The sequence below is a fragment of the Apiotrichum porosum genome (genome assembly GCF_003942205.1).
Source record: "Apiotrichum porosum strain DSM 27194 chromosome Unknown scaffold_18, whole genome shotgun sequence".
NCBI classification, from domain to species: domain Eukaryota; kingdom Fungi; phylum Basidiomycota; class Tremellomycetes; order Trichosporonales; family Trichosporonaceae; genus Apiotrichum; species Apiotrichum porosum.
Genome location: NW_021167125.1, coordinates 213,274 through 232,207, shown reverse-complemented (window position 1 = coordinate 232,207; position 18,934 = coordinate 213,274). Strand labels below are relative to the sequence as shown.

General features: G+C 61.4%; 7 protein-coding genes across 7 annotated transcripts; 5 read left to right on the top strand and 2 right to left on the bottom strand.

Moving 5' to 3' along the window:
• Positions 1-278: 278 nt before the first annotated feature.
• On the bottom strand, positions 279-833 carry EHS24_003746 (uncharacterized protein; the record flags this gene model as incomplete). The annotated part of the gene is made up of 1 exon (XM_028619395.1): positions 279-833. One exon carries the CDS (start codon positions 831-833, stop codon positions 279-281), a length of 555 nt encoding a protein of 184 aa, XP_028472264.1.
• An 873-nt stretch (positions 834-1,706) lies between these two features.
• Positions 1,707-3,593, top strand: EHS24_003745 (uncharacterized protein; the record flags this gene model as incomplete). The annotated part of the gene is made up of 1 exon (XM_028619394.1): positions 1,707-3,593. One exon carries the CDS (start codon positions 1,707-1,709, stop codon positions 3,591-3,593), a length of 1,887 nt encoding a protein of 628 aa, XP_028472263.1.
• A 365-nt stretch (positions 3,594-3,958) lies between these two features.
• Positions 3,959-5,576, top strand: EHS24_003744 (uncharacterized protein; the record flags this gene model as incomplete). Its single annotated transcript, XM_028619393.1, has 5 exons — positions 3,959-4,193; positions 4,320-4,505; positions 4,555-4,621; positions 4,674-5,136; positions 5,181-5,576. The coding sequence occupies 5 exons, from the start codon at positions 3,959-3,961 to the stop codon at positions 5,574-5,576; spliced, it is 1,347 nt and encodes a 448-aa protein (XP_028472262.1).
• Positions 5,577-7,361: 1,785 nt separating this feature from the next.
• On the top strand, positions 7,362-9,154 carry EHS24_003743 (uncharacterized protein; the record flags this gene model as incomplete). The annotated part of the gene is made up of 3 exons (XM_028619392.1): positions 7,362-7,945; positions 8,001-8,110; positions 8,154-9,154. 3 exons carry the CDS (start codon positions 7,362-7,364, stop codon positions 9,152-9,154), a joined length of 1,695 nt encoding a protein of 564 aa, XP_028472261.1.
• A 661-nt stretch (positions 9,155-9,815) lies between these two features.
• EHS24_003742 (uncharacterized protein) lies at positions 9,816-10,292 on the top strand (the record flags this gene model as incomplete). Its single annotated transcript, XM_028619391.1, has 3 exons — positions 9,816-9,852; positions 9,894-9,948; positions 10,001-10,292. 3 exons carry the CDS (start codon positions 9,816-9,818, stop codon positions 10,290-10,292), a joined length of 384 nt encoding a protein of 127 aa, XP_028472260.1.
• Positions 10,293-10,384: 92 nt separating this feature from the next.
• EHS24_003741 (uncharacterized protein) lies at positions 10,385-13,450 on the bottom strand (the record flags this gene model as incomplete). The annotated part of the gene is made up of 3 exons (XM_028619390.1): positions 10,385-12,244; positions 12,313-13,047; positions 13,085-13,450. The coding sequence occupies 3 exons, from the start codon at positions 13,448-13,450 to the stop codon at positions 10,385-10,387; spliced, it is 2,961 nt and encodes a 986-aa protein (XP_028472259.1).
• Positions 13,451-15,804: 2,354 nt separating this feature from the next.
• EHS24_003740 (uncharacterized protein) lies at positions 15,805-17,771 on the top strand (the record flags this gene model as incomplete). The annotated part of the gene is made up of 6 exons (XM_028619389.1): positions 15,805-15,975; positions 16,038-16,126; positions 16,164-16,508; positions 16,574-16,979; positions 17,117-17,360; positions 17,401-17,771. 6 exons carry the CDS (start codon positions 15,805-15,807, stop codon positions 17,769-17,771), a joined length of 1,626 nt encoding a protein of 541 aa, XP_028472258.1.
• Between the last annotated feature and the right edge of the window lie 1,163 nt (positions 17,772-18,934).

Below are 18,934 nucleotides of genomic sequence, written 5' to 3'. Positions count from 1 at the left end.
CGTCCTGCGCGTCGCCCCGCTCACGGGCTGGCGCTCAACAGCTGTGCCTGCGGTCTTGACTGTAAATCTGTCCGACACGGCCCACACACCTGCCCGTCAGCACGTGTCCGGGGATCAGTGCGTGCAGCGTGCAGCGTGTTTGTGCCGCAGGCAGCGATTACTCACAGGCATCCAACAGTGTAGTGGTATTGCAGTTGCTGAAGAGGAGTAGGAGAAAGTAACCGTCCGCCGGGGTGTTGCTGGATCCATGTCAGCTCTCGGTACATGGCCGCCATTGCTCACGGTCCATCATAGTTGAACGCCTGCTTCGTCTCTGAGCCTTTGCTCTGCCTGGTGAAGAACAGCCCGTCGTCCACGGAATAGATGGGCGAAAAGGCATTGGGCGCGGCGACGAAAAGGTACATGTTGCTCGGGGGCGACGCGCTAAACTCCATGACGTTGGTGGTGCTTGCGACCCAGTACGAGCCGTTCTTGGGGTACGAGACGCGGTGCTGCCCCGCCGCCATGAGCTGGCTGTGCGGCAGGGCGATGATCCCCTTGACCTTGTCCAGGTACCTGCTCCATGCGACGCCCGTGGCGCGCGGGGTGGTGGTCGTTGTTCTGGTCGAGGATGACGTCTTGGTGGCAACGTCCGTGTCCGTGTCGGATGACGCCTTGGTCGAGGTCGCGGGAGGGGTTCCGGGGGAAGGGGTCTCTGGGGAAACGTCCTTTGTGGTGCTGGCACGAGTAGTGGTTTTTGCCTTTGTAGTCTTGGCCGCCGATGTGGCTGCGTTGACGTTGTCGCTGGCAACCAGCAGCAACACCAGTGCCAATAACCAGATGTTGACGAGCATGGCGGTATGGACGATGGAGGAGTTGTGCAATGTTGGAATCTCGCCTGTGGCCTGTGAATGGCATGGACAGTTGGGACCATCGCGTGCACTGCTTTTTCCGCTGATCACGATCACTGATTACTGATTGTCACATGCTAACAGGCGAAAAGGCGGATCAAATGAAAGATGGATGTGTGGGAAACAAAGCCAACCATGTCTTCCCACTTTTGGAATTGAAGCCACAATGGCCATAACGTCCAGACTGTCGCAGACTACATGCATGTGTCGTGGCACTCTGGCACTCTGGAGCTCTTGGCCTCTGTACTCTGTATCATTTTGCGAGTCCAGGCCATTGCTGTGTCACCATTGCGGAATGAACAAGCCTTTGGTACCCGCTTCAAGCAGTTGATGTGTCAATGTCGTTCTCTCAGAACGAGCGTGGAACTCGGATGCACATCCGCATACGTTAACGTAAACACGCCCACGCTTTGCCTTTGCTTGCCTACGAGCCTGCACCCACCATCGTCTGCAAACGCTGCCCCGGATGAACCGGCCGTGGTATGCGCCGGCAACCGCACAGTCCGAAATGCGCGGCGGGCTACCATCGACGTCACAGCCATGGCCGTCGTCGGTCATGTGCGACGGCCGTGCTCTCCCCGCATGGCCCGCTTGCAAAAGGCATCCTGTGGTGCGTGTGGTCGTGAAACCACCTATTCTCTCTCGGCCGGCCGCTTCTAGAAGCGACTTGTAACAGCAAAGATTGATCGCGAGTTCCCACCGAGCGACACTGGACCATAATGAAACCAACACCGAATACCGAGACATGATCCACATAACTGTGTCTCTCCCGTCCACGGATCTCACCACTCACCCCTTCAACTGCCCACCACCACCATGGCCCCCGTCCACCCAGCAACGAGCACGACGGGCTTCTTCCAGCCCGAGCCCGTCGTGGCCAACCAGTGGACTGAGGACCGCGCGCTGCGCCGGTCCGCCGAGCTGTTCCTCTCCCCAGCAGACCTGTACCGCGCGGCACCGTTACTAGACGACCTGGGCCGGCGCGTCCTGTCGCGCGACGTCATGGCCGCGTTCGTCAACGCCGAGACGAACCCGCCGCACATCTCGGGCGACGGCTTCAGCACGTTTGGCAAGCCCAAGGGCGCCGACGCGCTCGTCACCAGCGCCGGGTGGAAGTACCTGCAGGAATTTGGCTGGCGCGAGGGCATTGTGGCGACGGGCAACGAGGCCGAGTTTGGGGCCGCGGCGCGCGTGGTCCAGGCGTACAAGGTCCACCTGTTCGCGGCCAGCTCGGCCATGGTGGTGTGTCCGTCTGGCATGCAGGACGGGGCCATTACGTGTCTGCGCCGCGAGCTGGCGACGCTCGAGTCGGCGCAGCAGTACTCTGCCCAGGAGAAACGGGTGCGCAAGCAGGTGTTTGAGAGCGCGCTGGGGCACCTCATGAACCGCAACCCCGAGCTCGCATGGTCGTCTGGCCAGTGGATGACGGAGCGTGTGGGCGGCTCGGACGTGCGCGGCACCGAGACGTTTGCCGAGCGTGCGGGTCCCACCGATGCCACTGACATTGACGGCCTCCCCCTCGGTCCGTGGACCATCAGCGGCTTCAAGTTCTTCTCGTCCGCCACCGACTGTGGGTGCTCGATCATCCTCGCATACACGCCCAAGGGCCTGAGCTGCTTCTTTGCGCCGACCCGCAGGGTCGAGGCCGGGACCGTGGTCATGAACGGCATCAAGATCCAGCGGCTCAAGAACAAGCTCGGGACACACGCCCTGCCGACCGCCGAGCTCGAGCTCGAGGGCATGCGCGCGCACCTGCTCGGCGAGGAAGGCCGCGGCGTCAGTGTCATTGCCAACGTCCTGAACGTTGCGCGCTTCCACAACTCGGCGCGCGCAGTGGGCTACCTCGGCCGCGGGCTCGGGGTCGCGCGCGCCTTCTCGCGCGTGCGCCGCTTCCCATCGCGCAAACCCGGCGACGACCTGTTACGCTCCATCCCGCTGTTTGCGCGCACGCTCTCGATGGTGACGCTCCGCCACCGCGCCGACACGCTGCTCGCAGGCTTCCTCGCCAGTCTGCTGGGGACGGTCAACACGGGGTCCTCGCCCAACGCCGTGGTCCCCGGCGATGCCGGCCAGGCGGCCCTCCTCCTCCGCCTCCTGACGTCCGTGTGCAAGGCCTACATCACCAAACACAGTGTCGCCGGCCTGCAAGAGTGCATGGAGGCCCTGGGCGGGATCGGATACCTCGAGAACAACGAGACGCCCGCCATCAACGTCGCGTGCATGTTCCGCGACGCCAACGTGTTCTGTATCTGGGAGGGCACCACCGACGTCCTGTCCACCGACACGGTCAAGGTCCTGCGCGGGCGGCAAGGGCCCGCATGCACCGCCGCGCTCGATACCTGGCTCGTACGCAAGCTCGGCAGCGGCGGCGCGTACGGGACCAAGCAAGGTGCCGGTCTGCCCGTGGAGCGCGCGGCCGTCAAGGCCGCGTGGAAGCGCTTCCAGGCCCTGCCGGGCGACATGGACGACATGCTGCCCATGGCGCGCGACGTCGTCAAGCGCGTAGGCGACATTGTGTGTGCCGCGCTCCTCATCATCGACGCCGAGCGCGACGAGGACCCCGTGGCGGTCGAGTGTGCGCGCCGCTTCGTCGCGGTGGAGATGGTTGGGTCGGACGTGCGCGAGCAGACCCAAAGGGAGATTACACACTGGGACAGGCGGATCGCGTTCGAGGGCGACGAGGTGGCGGTGGCCAAGCTGTAAGCACGAGGATGCATGCTCGTATGGTCTGTGGTGGTGGTGGTGGTGGTGTCGTGGAAGAGACGTGGCCGCCAAGATGAAGTGACCGTTTCGGCACGAGCTCCGAGATAACGACCGAGGACTGCCAACGACCATTGCTGCGTGTTCGTCTTGCGGATGGTGCCTCCCGCTGCGCCGTTGCGCGTTGCGCGTTGCGCGTTGCGCTCGTGTGACGGCGTGCCGCCATACGGCTGCCGCGTCGGCAGCCACGTAGCCATGCCGAACGTGCTGCGTCACAGCCATGGCGCCAAGTCTGCCAGGTTAAAGGGTCGCCACAGGGGGGGCGGTGAATTTCATCTCCCTCTTTTATCACGGAACCTCGGCAAGCAATGGAACTGCGGCCACTGGCGACCAACGTGGACGGCAGCGACGACACGACGCTCGACGAGGAGACCACCACGCGCCGCCTGCACAAGAGACCAACCACGGTATGCTACAAGGTCGCCGCCGCGCTGTGTCTCCTGCTCACCATCACCCTCCTCGTCCTCGCGTCCCGAGCGCTCGGAATCGTCGGCAGCCTCCGCCAGCCGTATGCCAAGCTCTACGCCGCAGGCAACGAGCCCCGTGTGTTTCCGCTTATCGATGCCGACACCCACTTTGACGTTGCCGTGTCGGTCTGGCAACGCAAGCCATGTAACCTGTTCATCGACAGCAGCGCCAACTGCACCGACGCCCCCTAACCCACGACAGAGACCGGGGTGTGGAACCCCACAGCGGCCGAGCCGCTCAAGGTCAAATTGACGCTACAGCTGTCCGTGTTCAACCCGACAAAGGAAAAGCTCTACATGATCCGGGAGTCGATCATGGGCATGGCCTACAGCTATGAGAACAGCGTGCGAGCCGTGCAGGCCAAGCACGACTTGTGGGAGTTTTCCAGTACGTACACGGGTGTGGGCGCCGGCGCGCCTGGCTGACCTTGGCGTAGATGGCCTCTTTGGCTTCCCATCGGAAACGGCGGGCACATGGCGCCGGGTTGTTTTTGTGGTGTTGCAGTGAGTTGCCGTTGTGGCAAAGTCACATTACCCAGTGCTAAACCCACCGCAGCAAGACGCTGGCCGTCTTCGTGGCCCTGTTGACCGTCTTATACTGGTACACTCGCCGCACGGCAGCTGGTATCAGCCACGCAGGCATCTGGATCCGGGTGTTGGTCGTGGTGCCCAAGTCGATCCACTACGTCGTGACCGGGTTTTTCCACCGGTATCCTCTTTATGGGTTTGGCGCACACCTCGTATTGGTCCTCATGGTCGTCGTGCTGTGTGCATCTGAAATGTTCCAGCTTCGCCTCGTCGCCCCCATCGGCTTGCGCGCTACAGGCTGGGGGATACAGTTTACGGGTTCGTCCGCAAAGGCCGCGCACACCCACACGGCAAACGACGCCCGCCACGAGGTCGAGATCGATGCCAACCTCCGGATGAAGGTGTCCTGGCCCATGCGCAGGTGGACACACAGGGAGCGCGACAGCATGCGCCTCGAGCCCTTGGTGCAGACGCTGGCCATCACTGGTGCCGTGAGCGAACGCTGACATTTACACACCGCTGACCCTCACCGCAGACATACCTCGCGTGCTTCATCTTCTTCTACGCGTGCCGCGGCTGGATCATCCGCCCGCGTCTACCACTAGACCCCGACCCGACCACGCAAGACTTTCTCGCCAAATCCGCAAAGGCCATCGGCTGGTCCGGGTTCGCCGCTGCCACCCTCTTGCAGCTGCGCATGAACCGCCGCGCGGCGTCGTTTGCGGGCACGTACGCGCTCGTGGCGTACTTGCAGGTGGGGATCGAGGTGTGCAACGTCCTGTACCATTTCCCGGCTGTCATGGGCCCGCACTATGTCTCGAACGGGCTGTCCGTCTTTGAGGCGTCCCGCGGCGTGTTTTCGCTGGCCGTCTTGTACCAGGCTGTGCGGTTGCCAAAGGTCGTGCAGAACATGCCGGACGATGACGAGTGAAACGTGTGGGTTGGTTGGCGCGTGTATGCAAAGTGTGTCGCAACTGGGGTGTGCTGGTGTCCTTGAAGTACAGGGTAGGCAAGGATAAAAGTCTCGCCAGATCGTTGCACATCACCCCACACCGACTGTTGGACCACCAATGCTTCCTGACCGCCATGGCCACAGACACCGAAATGGACGTTCAGGGAGAGAGAGCTGTGACCTGCCGACTGCCACCTGCAGCCAGCAGCGGGACACATGCATACGAGGGTCGTGTCGGACGGGGTTGTGGGCTGCGCAGTGGGCGGTGTTCTTGTATTGTCTGTTGGTGTACCAGAATAGCGGAAGGTGGTCGTGTGGCGGTGGTGTATCGCTGCAAGATTGGGAACATGTGCATCGCCTGGTCTATCCACGGAGCCACGGCACTGTAGGCACCGGCACCTGCACCGCATCGCCCGTTGTGCTTCGTGCTGGACGGTGTGCGTTTCGAGTTTCAAGTTTCGAACGGTGCATGCTCTGTCGACGTGTCGATTGCGTTTGCCGGACTGCGGATGAGAGAGGGTTCAAGTGGCCAAGAGGCCAAGAGAGGGCGACGAGGCAAGCAAGGGGTCATTGCTGGGAAAAGCGGTCGACATGGAACAGAGGTCGACATGGGCAATACACCTCTGCTTATTTTTGGGATGCCAGCCGATGCTGTGGCAGCATTCTTTGGATCTGAGTGGTTCCAAATTAGCATGCACATGGAACACCCCAACAAGGAGCGTCAAGACGCTGTTTGCTCGTCGGGAACTCTAGTCAAGGAACAACAACGACGGTGAGGATAAAGGGGTAACGAGCAGGCACAGAGATCCGTCAGCCCCTATACCAAGAACCGACGGAAACTGTGGAACACTTCCGCCGCCCAGACGTTGTCTGCTAACGTGTTAACGCTCCCGCTCGTCGTTCCGTGTCTGCCTGGAGCAACTCACCAGCGCGTGGAGGGTCGAACAGTCAACGACGGCGGTCAAGTGTGTGGGAGCCACTGGTGGAGGCCTGTCAGATCTCTCTCTGTCATTGTGGGTCAACCGCTTTGGGATATGCATAAGGGGGCCCACTACTTAAAAGGAGAGCACGAAGGCCCAAAAAGGCTCTCTCGTTTACCTGCCGAGCTGGCCGCCGACCACTCGCCGCTGGATGGTGGGGCTGTTCCACCGCCTCAGCCTCATTCCGTCGAGGTGTGTCGGCCTGCCGGCTGTTGGAGTCTCAAATGGCCCAAATGACGAGAGGATACTTTGGCTGGCTTCTGACGCTCTGCGCCTGCTGCTGCTTCCAGTGGCCAAGAGTGCGTACTATGCAGAGCCGACGTAGGGCCAAGACGGCACAGACGACGGCAGAGACACCGTCTGGACCGACATGACCCACCTGCCCCGCCCAGCGTCCACAGCGCCGCCCTCCCCTGTGCCAAACCCACCCCCCTTCCCTCGGCAGCTCCGACAATTCCGGTTGATTCGCACCGCACGCACCGCAATGCTCGTCTCACACAACCATCCAACACAACGCCTAAGGACACACCCAAATGCCCATGCACGCACACCCAGCTGCAGGCCTGCACGGGCCAAGTCACCAGGCAGGCCTGGCAGCGCTCTGCTTCTCATAACATCTCCTTTGTCTTCATCGCCGCTACCGTCTTTCATCTCGCCCTCATCCCACACCACACCGCTGCTGCCTCTCACACACTCGCTGCTAACGGTGTGCAAGCCCCAGGCGTCCCCATTCACACGCTCCCGCTACATCTTGAAGCTTGCTCGCTAGCAGCCGACAGCAACCATGCTGTCCGCTCCCCTCGTCGCAGCCGTCGCCAGCGTCGCGCTGGCAACAAGCGCTGCCGCCATGCCGTCGCGTCGCGATAACAGCATCCCAGACGCGGTCGGCAACATCCAGTTCAACATCTCCGTGCCCCCCATGTCACCGATCCTGGAATGGCTGCCAGGACTGCGCAATGACCAGATGCCCAACGAGACGGCGCCGTACTACTGGACACCTTCGGTCAAGGACCCGTACTACATGAACTTTTCCGACTACCAGACGTACAAGCAGTACCTGCCCAACAGCCCCACGGTCCAGGTGAACGCCTTTGCCAACGATGTCATCATCTGGGGCAAGTTCCAGGGCTGGAACACGTCCGGATACCAAGACCCGCCCCTCAACGTCGACGCGAATGGAAACACGAGCCAGATCAGCATGGCGGACGCCTTGAACACGGTCAGCACAGACATTTTGGTCCAGGTGCAGAACATGTCCGATGGCCTGAACACGGTGTCGCTCGCACTCAACGACGGGTTGAGGGGCGGAGCGGCGCTCACCGTCGAGCTTGTCACCATCACAACGTACATGCAGCTGGCGACCAAGGAGTGAGTGGGGGAGCGAGAGCGTGGTGTTTGTTGCATGGCCTGACCCCCGGCACAGAAAGTCGATCAGCTGGAACGCGACTGTCAACCAGACCGAGGTTGCCTTTGCGGACAATGGGCAGATCAGCAGTTACCTCTCTTGCGACAGCGAGTGGGCCGTGGACGATAGTGCGTACCCATCTCTCGTGGTTGCTGACCCACTCTCCCCCAGACGGGACGGTCAAGATGGACGGCAACAACAATGGCGGCAAGAAGTGCACGATCCCCATCCCAGCCAAGACTTCGTATGTCATCCTCCGCGGCACACTCGGCCCCCAGTATGGCGGTATCAAGATCTCTGGTCTCGGCAACGTCGACTACATGCCCAACACCAACGTGGTCGACACGGCAAACAACGAGAGCTTGATCATGTACCCGCTCAACCCAGACTACCAGTACACCATCGAGGTCTCCCCGACAGACGACGCTGCGAGCGGTAACGGCAACTCGCTCATTGGTCTGCACAGCATGACCCTGTACTCGATGCAGGTCCACGACTCGTGGGTCAACCACGTCCCCTGGCCCATTGTCGGCGGTGTCGTCGGCGGCGTCGTCGTCGTCCTCGTCATCGCCGGCGTCCTCTGGCGCAGCGGCGCCATGTTCTTCCGCCGCCGCAGACGCAACTCGGTGCTGTTCGAGGCCGGCTCGTCGGGCGACAGCGAACTCAAGCCGGGCTCAAACTACCGCTCCAGCACGTACAACGACACCATGGAGATGCCCCTCCTCGCCGCCGCCGCGCCAACAGGCCACGCCGGCCAGCCGAACGAGTACAGCGACTTTGCGCCCATGTCCCACACCCCGCGCGGCAGCGTGAGCGGCGCTCCGCTGACGCAGACCCCGCGCGGCAGCGTTGGCGGCGGCGGCGGTGCCCTCCCCGGCTCGGGATCCAGCCCCGGCAGGCCCGGCGGGCCCGCCGTGCACAGCCGCAACAGCAGCTTTGGCGCGCCCCCGCCCATGCCCACGCACAACCGTGGCGGCAGCTTTGGCGGGTTTGCTGGCCAACCGTTCCCCGGCGGCAGTCCCGGCGGCCCACCGACCCATAACCGCGGCGGCAGCTTTGGCAGCGGCGGCAGTGGTAGCTATGGCGGCAGCCCCGGGCAGCCTCCACGCATGCCCATGCCCATGCCCAACCCCGGCGGCAGTCCCGGCCAGCCGCGCAGCATCCTCCGTTAATCTTAAAAGTAGTAGGCGACCGGGGGGGAGAAAGGAGGAGGTACTTACCTTGTAGTAGGCGATCGGAGAGACAGATACGGACGATTCATAGCATCAACCCCTCGCCTAGGCGCACAACCACCCACTGTCATGTCATTGTGGATCATAGAGATGATGGCTGCGTGGAACGTCGCGACTGATAACGCGTATACTGATAACGCTAAACGCGTCTAACCTTGAATAATAAGTCTAAAATGCCGACCTGAGAACCCCGCAGGCCGCAGGCGTGAGGCCGTGTGAGGAGCGTTGAGGTAAGTGGCAGCAATGGTTGGCGCACACGGCCTGTCGATATCGTGAGACCCAAACCAGTCGGCGCCGACCTGATGGCCAGCAGATACCCTTCGCCATCAAGGCAAACTGCAACCGTCCCAATCGGACAGCTGCACTGTAGAACCACGGCAAGAGTACACGCAGTCAGATCCGGGCGCTGCGCAGAGGGGAGGTTCGTGGCAACGACCTGGAAGTCACAAGGCCGCTGGCCGCTGGGAAGCTCACAATGACGCGCAAAAGAAGGTCAGGCGGCCAACGCCCCAACCCCAGCAAGTCGTATGAAGAGGAACATATAGCCCCCAGAGTGTCCCGGCAACCCCCGTTCTTCTCACAAGTCACAGGCCATCGTACAATGCGTGTCCCGAAGCTGGAGCAGCAAGCCTGGTGTGGTGAGTTGATATAGATACAGCGACCATGGGCTAACTGCCAGAGGACGAGACCGCCACGCCGAACAAGTCTGCTGGTGCATCTGGCCCGTCGTTAAAGTAAGCACACCCGGCGCCTCTGCCGCCAGCATGCTCAGCTCACTCCACACAGGTCCACCACTGCCAGAACTACAGCGGCGGCGGCCACGGATCCCCAACACGAGCGAACCGCACTCGAGGCCTTGATTGCCAGCCTGGAAAAGGACCGCGACGACGCCCTCGACGCCGCCGTGGCCGCCTACCTCGACCGCCTGCGCGGGCTGTCCCTCGCCGGGCCCGGAGGCGCGCCGGCGGCCGCGTACGACCGGCTCGTCGAGCAGTTTGAGCACGACCTGAGGGTCGTGGATGAGCACCAGCGCAGGGTGGACACGTGGACGGGGTACCAGCAGCACAGCGGAGCGTAACGCACAGCCAAAACCAAAATGCAAAATGGTGACGTTCATAAATATTGTTGTATACACAGGGAGTGGCTTCACGATATATACTCTACTCTACTCTATAGGGGACGGAGGGCGAATGCAAACTCGACCGTGTGGCCCTCGACGAGGCTGACGCGGTACTGCTCCTGCGCCATGGGCCCGCAGGACGCAGAGCCAATACCGTTGACGGCGTGGTCGACGTTGACCCAGACCTTATCGCGGGGCACGAGGTCGACGGTGTGCTTGGCCGCCTCGAGGTCGGCGTGCGTCCACCGGCGCGCGGTCAGGTGGAAGACGGGCGAGCCGTCGATGCGCAGGCCCTCGCCAGCGTCGGACGCGAGCTCGGCGGAGCGCACGTCCATGCGCGTGCCGTTGTCCTGGGGCATGACGTAGGGCGTCTGCAAGCCGTCAATGGTGTTCTCAAACGCGCCGACGCGCGCACCGGCGCGCGTGTCCGGGTACGCCTCGCCGGGCCCGCAGCCAAACCACTTGACGTGCGCGAGCGATGCCGGGAAAGCGTACTGCACGCCCAGGCGCGGGAGCGGGAGGTCGTCCCACGACCCCTCGGGGGTGACGGCGACGTGGACGCGCAGGCCGGTCCCGTCGGCCGTGTACGTGTACACGGTGGCGAGGCCGCGGTCAAGGAGACACGCGGCGACGCGGGTGACGACCTCGATGCTCGAGTCCGAGACGGTGATCTGGTCCAGACGGTGTTCCATCGCGTTCAGGCCCGCATGCTTCCATGCGTCCCGCGTGACCTTTGCAATCTCGGGCCAGGTCGCCGAGATCTCGCCGCCGCTGTCGTTGTCGGTCGGGGCGCGCCACACGTCCAGCTGGCCGCCCTCGACGGGCATGTCTCCGAGCGAGACGAGCTGGCCGCGGGCAGTAAACGTGGCGGGACCAAGGGTAATGGAGCCGTCGACATTGATGACGGGCGAGACGCCCTCGTGGTAGCCGTTGGCCGTGGGTGGGTCCGCAGCGCGGACCTGGCCCCACGCAATCTCGTGCCCAGCCTTGGCCCAGTTGGTGTCTGCCGCGAGCGAAGCCGTCACGGTCCAGAACACCTCGCCGCCGGCCGGGAACTCGACGTTGGGAAGGGACACGGTGGTGCTCTTGCCTGCCGCGACAGGGGGCACGTCAAGGGTACCTTGCTTGACGAGGACACCGTCCCGCTCCAGACGCCACCTGAAGGCGAGGTGGGCAGTGTCGGCAAACGCATACTTGCTGCGCACAGTGATCTTGCCGTCCTCGCCTGTGATGACAACCGGGGTGATAATGTTCTTGTACTCGATGAGGCCGGGGCTGGGGTTGCGGTCCGGGAAGATGAGACCGTCACACACGCCATGGGTGTCTCCTGGGCGCGATGGCTCACCAAAGTCGCCGCCGTAGCCATAGTAACGCGTACCGTTCTTGTCCTTTTTCGCAATACCGTGGTCGATCCACTCCCACACAAAGCCGCCTTGGAGACGAGGATACTTTTCAAACAGGTCCTGGTACTCTCTCATGCCACCGGGGCCGTTACCCATGGCGTGCCCGTACTCGATGAGGATGAACGGCTTGTTGTCGCGCGCGGCCTTGAGGCGGTCGTGGTCGTCCTTTTCCAGGTCCTTGGCCTGGACAATCGGGTATCCCCATGCCTCAAACGCCTCGGTGCCCTTGCCAATCTCCTCGACCTTGGAGTACCACGTGTACATGTGGGTGAACATGTCCGTGTCGCGGCAGGTCCAGTCGCCCTCGTAGTGGATGGCACGCGACGGGTCGCGCTTGCGGATCCACTGGGACATGGCGGCAATGTTATCGCACCCGCCAGGGTGAGCCATGCCGGCCTCGTTACCCAGCGACCAGATGATGATGGACGGGTGGTTCTTGTCGCGCTCGACCATGCGCTCGGTGCGGTTGAGCATCGCCTCGGTCCACTCGGCCGTCTCGGACGGGTTCTTGCGCCACTCGCAGTAGCCAAAACCGTGTGTCTGGGGTCAGCTTCAAAGACAAACACAAAGCTCACCTCATAATCGCCCTCGTCCACGACCCACAGGCCGTACTGATCACACAGGGCGAGAAAGTCCGGGTGCGGCGGGTAGTGGCTTGTGCGGACGGCATTGATGTTGTGCGTCTTCATGAGGAGCACGTCCTTCTTCATCGTCTCGAGGTCGACAGTGCGTCCAGTGTCCGGGTGCCACTCGTGCCTGTTGACGCCGTTGAACAGGATACGTCGGCCGTTGACCTTGAGCAGGCCATCCTCCATCTTGACGGTACGGAAGCCGACGCGCAGCGGGATGCGTTCGCCGTTGGGGACCGCCAGCTCGCCGTCGTACAGCCTGGGGATCTCGGCGGACCAGGGTGCGACGGGGACAGTGACCTCTTCGCCGACCGCAATGTCGATCCCGAGCTCGGGAACAGTGACGCGGGCACCCTCGGCCTCGCTGTCGACCTTGAATGAGCCAGTGCCCTCGACGTGGTCGTACGAGGCATGGACGAAAAAGTCGTTGATGGAAAGTGCGGGGCGGTGGACGAGCGTCACGTCGCGGAAAAGACCAGCGAGGTACCACTGGTCCTGGTCCTCGAGGTAGCTGCCAGCGCTCCACTGCACGACGCGAACGGCGAGCTTGTTGGCGCCCTCCCTGAGGAAGGGAGTCGCGTCAAACTCGGTTGGGAGACGAGAGCCCGTCGACCAGCCCAGAGGCACGCCGTTGAGCCACACTTTGAACCACGACTCGACGCCTTCAAAACGGAGGATCGCCTGGGTTGTCAGCTCAAGCACAAAAGGAAGAGCTCACCTTGCCGTCCTGCCATGCTGGACGCTCAAATGTTGTAATGTAGTCGCCGGTAGGGTTGACGTCTGGCACAAACGGAGCGTTCACGGGGAACGGGTAGGCGAGGTTGGTGTACCAAGGGAACGAGTGGCCTTGGAGAGCCCAGTGGGACGGCACTGGAATGTCGCCCCAGGAGCCTTCTTCCTGGTAGACATCCTCCGCAAAGGCGACAGAACCGTCGGCGGTGGGTGACAGACGGAAGCGCCAGTCGCCGTTCAAGCTTTTCCTCTGTGCGCTGGAATGAGTGAACGCGCGCGGCGGCAGCGCGCCGCTCCATGGCGTATACGACTCGTGCTCGCGGGGGTGAAAGACCGTGGACACGGACGGCATGGCGGCGAGAGAGAGTGTGGGTAGGTGTGTTCAACGTCAACCGAGGTTGGCGACGAGCAGGGTATATAGGTGGAGAAGCTGCACACAGGGGGTGTGCCGGCGGGAATGCGTCGTGCATGCGGGGGCCGTCACCGGCCCCCCAAGATGGTGAGGGAGAGTGAAAAGCCGAGTGCGGGGACGAGTTTCCACCTGCGGACCCACCGAGCGGCAACAGATAACAACAGGAGCATGCGCGGAATCGGAGCACGGGGCCCGCACCAGAGGGTTTGTCGGCGGGCGACAAAGGGCCAATGCTCCGTCAACTCGCCGCGGCGGCCCCGGCAGCAGGCAGCGCGTGCATGCGAGGTGTGCAGCCCATGGCGGGGGGAGACAAAGGGGGCCTCATGGCCTCGTGGCTCACTTGCAAAGCGCGGTGCCGCTGGCCGCTGCGTCGTCGGGGCACGAAAAATCGCTTTGACCTCTCGGTCTCTAACGGATACGGGCGATGGGGCATTCTCGGTCAGTTTTCGCAACATCGCGCGCCCGCCGCTGGCCACCACAGTGGCCTTCGGGGCCGCCTGTCATGCACCGTGCGCTTGGGGACGGGCCCCCCGTTGGCCCCCGCAGAGGACACGTATGGCGTGTATGGGGGAGGACGTGCTGGATATTCCATGCGCGTGTACTGGTGGCATCAGCGGAGTGTGGCTGGGAATACCCACTGTGCAACTCGCTCGATCGATCGTCCCTGCGTAGTGTGTTTCTCGGCCAACATGGAAAACACCATAGTCCAAATGACCATACCGCTAATGGCATCTAGCATCGCTACACCACCACTGCACGGTGACTTCATTGCATCGACCGGCAGGCATCGCCTCGCATGGCTCCAAGTTCCTGAACACCACTGCTTCTATCGCCCTTCTTGCTTCTAGACTAAAGTGGACGTCACGCAAACATCATCGCCCGCAGGTTCCTCGGCCCCCTCGGCCCGTTCTCCACAAAGCTCATGGCAGAATGAACCGGTCAAACGATTCACTGGCCGGCATGCTCGCCGGATACAGAGTACCAGGAGTCTTAAAGCTGTCCACGCGGCATAGCTCAATGAAGTACGGCTGCGTGGCCGGGCCGGCTGTTGCACCAGAGACAAGAGGCTGCGAGTGCCACCGAGACTGAATCGTCCCAATATACAGACTTCTCTTCAGAGACGTGGCCCCGGGCCGTCTCGGTGCGGCGGCGCAGTCATGGTACAGAAAAGGAATGTACACGTTCTTGAGTTGTATGTATCCCTGCCATTTCCACAAGCGACTATATACCATGAGACGCTGGAGAAGGACATGTCGAGTGCCAGGAGATGAGGTGCTCGACGACTATCGCCCATGGTGAGTGGGTACCATTTACTGAAGCTGACATTGCATCCTGAACCCAGGCCTGGGTGACCTGAGCTTGCTCATAGGTTGTACTTTGAACTCAACGTTGGGGAGAGTTCAGGTGCACACCATGACGAAGGCGGCGACTTCGGAGAGCCAAGACTGGTGCTCTGGGGCAGCCTTCGGATAACGCTTGCGACCAACTGGCTGACATCGGCCTCCCGATCAAGACATTCAATAACCCCAGCCAAGACACGATGGATGTGCTTGGCTGCAAGCACTACTGAAACGGACCCCGCCAAAGCTTGCTGGCTCCCAACTCATCGTGTTGACGGCGGGCGAATGTCCCGACATTGGAGCGACCCACATGCCACAACCACTTCCACTAACCCACGTCCACTCTGCTACTGGCTGCCACTATTTCCAGCAACCACATATCAACCTTGGCACTGCCCAACCCCCGTGCATGGCTGGCAGACGTTCTTGGCATTACATCCACTCACGACGCTGCCCGTCTGGAATCGGGCCCCGCACTACTGTTCCTTCGAGGTCCCTCGTCAGGACCCACCGGGATTATCATTGCGGGCCCCGTCCGGGCCAGTCCAGCTGGGCGGGAGTGGAGGTCGAACGGCCCCCTATGGACGGCGTGCGCGCTCTCGCTCAGTCGACACTGGACTCTTGTTCTCCACAACACTGCACCCGCGCAGCACGCGCCCCGTCCCCGCGCCGTCTCGCTGCATATTCGCCCCCCGCGCAGCTGTGACTGGCGTGTACTGCGGCTGATCTCGCTCCTTTGCGCTCCACCAACCCCAGCCGGCTTGGGTACGTGCAGCATTCCCCCCGCGTCTACTCCGTGCGCTCCTTGGCGGCCGATCGTCTCCTCAGCATGCACTTGCACGACGACGCTTGACATATATTAAGTCCCCTGGATATCACCGTCTGAGGAGTCCCCACAGGCCCCCACGGTCCCCACACTCGATCGACTCTCCCAGAAGATAGTCTACAACAACAATGGGCGCAACTACTCCCGACGAAAAGTCCGGCAACGACCACATTGAGGCTGTCGGCGAGCTCTCCCACCACCCTGTGGGCCAGACGTCTGCCGACCGCGCCGATGCCATCGAGGCAGAGGACAGCGAGCACCAGATGACTACACGCGAAGCGTTCCGCTTCTACTGGAAGGTGCGCAATTCGGAGCGCAACTCGCGCAACTCGGAGCTTTTTACTCGGCCGCTAACATCCAGGCGGTCCTTTGGTCCATGCTCGCGTCGACCGTCCTCGTCATGGAGGGCTTTGACGGCATCGGCGGCAACTTTCAAGTTCTGCAGCCATGGTAAGTCGATATGTACACTGCATGCACTGACACGCAGGCTCCAGCGCTACGGTGTGTGGAGCGCCGAAAAAGGCATGTACATTATCGAAGCAAAGTGGCAGATGGGTTTGTCCGAAGCAACGTCCGTCGGATGTCTCTTTGGCGTCCTCATCGGCGCCTGGCAGGTCGACCGCTTCGGCTACCGCTGGTCCATGATCGCAAACATGACCGTCCTCTCGGGCTTCCTCGGCCTCCAGATCTTTGCGCCCAACGTAGAGGTCCTCCTCGTCGCAAACATGCTCACAGGCTTCGTCTACGGCGCCATGATGTGTCTCACAACAGCCTTCGCCTCCGAGCTCTGTCCCATCCAACTTCGCGGCTATCTCACATCATATTGTAATATGTGCTGGGTTATGGGAGGCATGCAAGTGTCGCGAAGCTCGTTCTGTGCATGTGCTGACGAAGCAGGCTTGCATCTATCGTAATCAACGCGTACACAAACTACCACCAAGACACGAGAACCGGTTACATTGTCACTTGGTCGCTTCAGTGGATTTGGCCCGCGCCGATCGCCGTAGGCATGTTCTTCTGCCCTGAATCGCCCTGGTGGCTCGTCCGTAAGGGCCGCCTCGACGACGCAGAGGCTTCGCTGCGCCGCCTGCAGTCGCACGACAACCACGGCCTCGCCCGCAAGACGGTCATGATGATTGTCCGAACCAACGAACTTGAAAAAGAACTCTCCGGCGGTGCCACTTTCCTCGACTGCTTCAAGGGCACCGACTTCCGCCGTACCGAGATTGCATGCTGCGCCTACGCGTGCCAGATGACCTGCGGTGTCGTGCTCTCATGGACTACTGTCTATTGGTTTGTGCAGGTACGTACACGAAAGACGGTCGTGGAGACATGGTGATCACCAAGATTTGATCCCGCTCTCGTCGAGACTTGGACGTGTCCATTCTCTTCATCGTCCCTCCGACCATTGTGATGACAGTTGCTGACCGTATCTTCCAGGCCGGCCTCAGCAACTCGGATTCGTTCCGCCTCGGTCTCGGACAGTCTGCGATCGCGCTGGCAGGTACCCTCGTCGCCTGGCTTCTCATCCGCCACATTGGTCGTCGAACCATCTACCTCTGGGGTATGGGCGGCATGGCGGCACTCATGATTGCCATCGGCGTCTGCGGTTGTTACAGGGACGACGGCAAGAACAAGGTCACCCTTTGGGTCCAAGCTGCCCTCATGCTCACCTGGGTCCTCAGTGAGTTCTTGACACCCAAGATGTTTAGCTGACAGCCCAGCGTACGATCTCAGTGTTGGTCCCGTCGCGTTCACGATCATTGGCGAGGTGTCGTCGTCGCGTCTCCGTAACAAGACCATCTCGCTCGCGCGCTTCACCTACAACTTTATCTCCCTCATCTCGGGTCTCATGAACCCGTACATGATCAACTCGACTGCCTGGAACTGGGGCGCCAAGGCCGGATTCTACTGGGCCGGCTGGAGCGTTCTCTCGTTTGTGTGGATCTACTTCCGCCTGCCAGAGACAGGCAAGCGCAGTTACCGTGAACTCGACATTCTCTTCGAGCGCCGTATCCCCGCCCGCCAGTTCAAGTCGACCGTCGTCGAGCAAGATGCCGACGACGAGATCCTCCAGGCCAAGCAAATGAAGTAACTCGAGCAAAAACTCGCTTGGTCCGTAGGGTCCGCTTCCGTATTCTGAATAATAAAGTCAAAGCAGTGCAGGTAGTTGAGGATGAATCTTGTGGTAATCTTCCGGCCTCCTGGATCTACGCAGTCTTGGGTTGTGGCGGTGTCGACATACGTGTACAGGATTAGGATATACTTGGCCTTGTCGCCACATGCGACAAGGCGTATGTGGCAACACATCCGGGCCGCATACGGCATGCGTCTCCCAGCCCCCGTGTGGGTGTGACGAAGAGTTCCTGTCGATCATTGCGCTCAAAGTATGCTGGTTGGCCGGATACAGGCTCGTGGTGACGCCTGCGTTGGAGGCGTCCCGTTTGGGCTCCATTGTTCGACCGCCCAGTGCCGGGTGCCAAGTTGAGAGCGCATGGTACTCGAACCCAATACTGGAACAAGGGGTACAATATTCTGCTGGCATAAAGCCCGACATTAGCACCGACGCCACTTGGCGCCTCAGCACTCAGCACCTCGTGATGCAGCGTCTGAAAAGAATTGGGCAAAACATGCAAAACACCTACCGCAAACGTGGGTGGGCTCTGCATTGCCAGAGTCGGGCCGACGGTGACTTATCCGATTATGCCGATTGTGCTGCGGCTGTCGATGGCGCTGAGGCTTGCCATTGTTGTTGTTTTGGCGGCAACGGTGTTGGGGACGCCACTGCGGGGCAAGGGATCGTCAGTGGCTGCCGCGCGCTAAGCGGCGACACTGGCATGTCAAGGTGACGACGTTGGGAAATGTAAAGGTTGCATCTACGGTAGTGCTGCATCCTGTTATGGTTAAGTACGTCAGACGTGAGTTTGGTAAGTGGCCAACGACTTTTGTGGGCCACGGTTGAACATCTGCCATTGGAGTACGTCCCATCGTACCAAACCTGCCTGAGCAGAAAGCGCCCGTTGTTGGTCGTCGTTTCAGAGCCTTCTGGGACCCTTTGAGGAACGAAGACTGCTGCCATATGGTAACAGCCACGACCGCTTGAAACTTGTCTGACGCTTGGCATCACGGGCGAAACTGTTTCGGTTTCCAGTTCGGCCGAAGCGTATTGAACGCGAAATCCGTTCCAAGACAACACAATAAAGCCTGTCACCAGCCGGGCCAGTGACAACCTGTCGAGATTCCAGGATTACGCTGCAT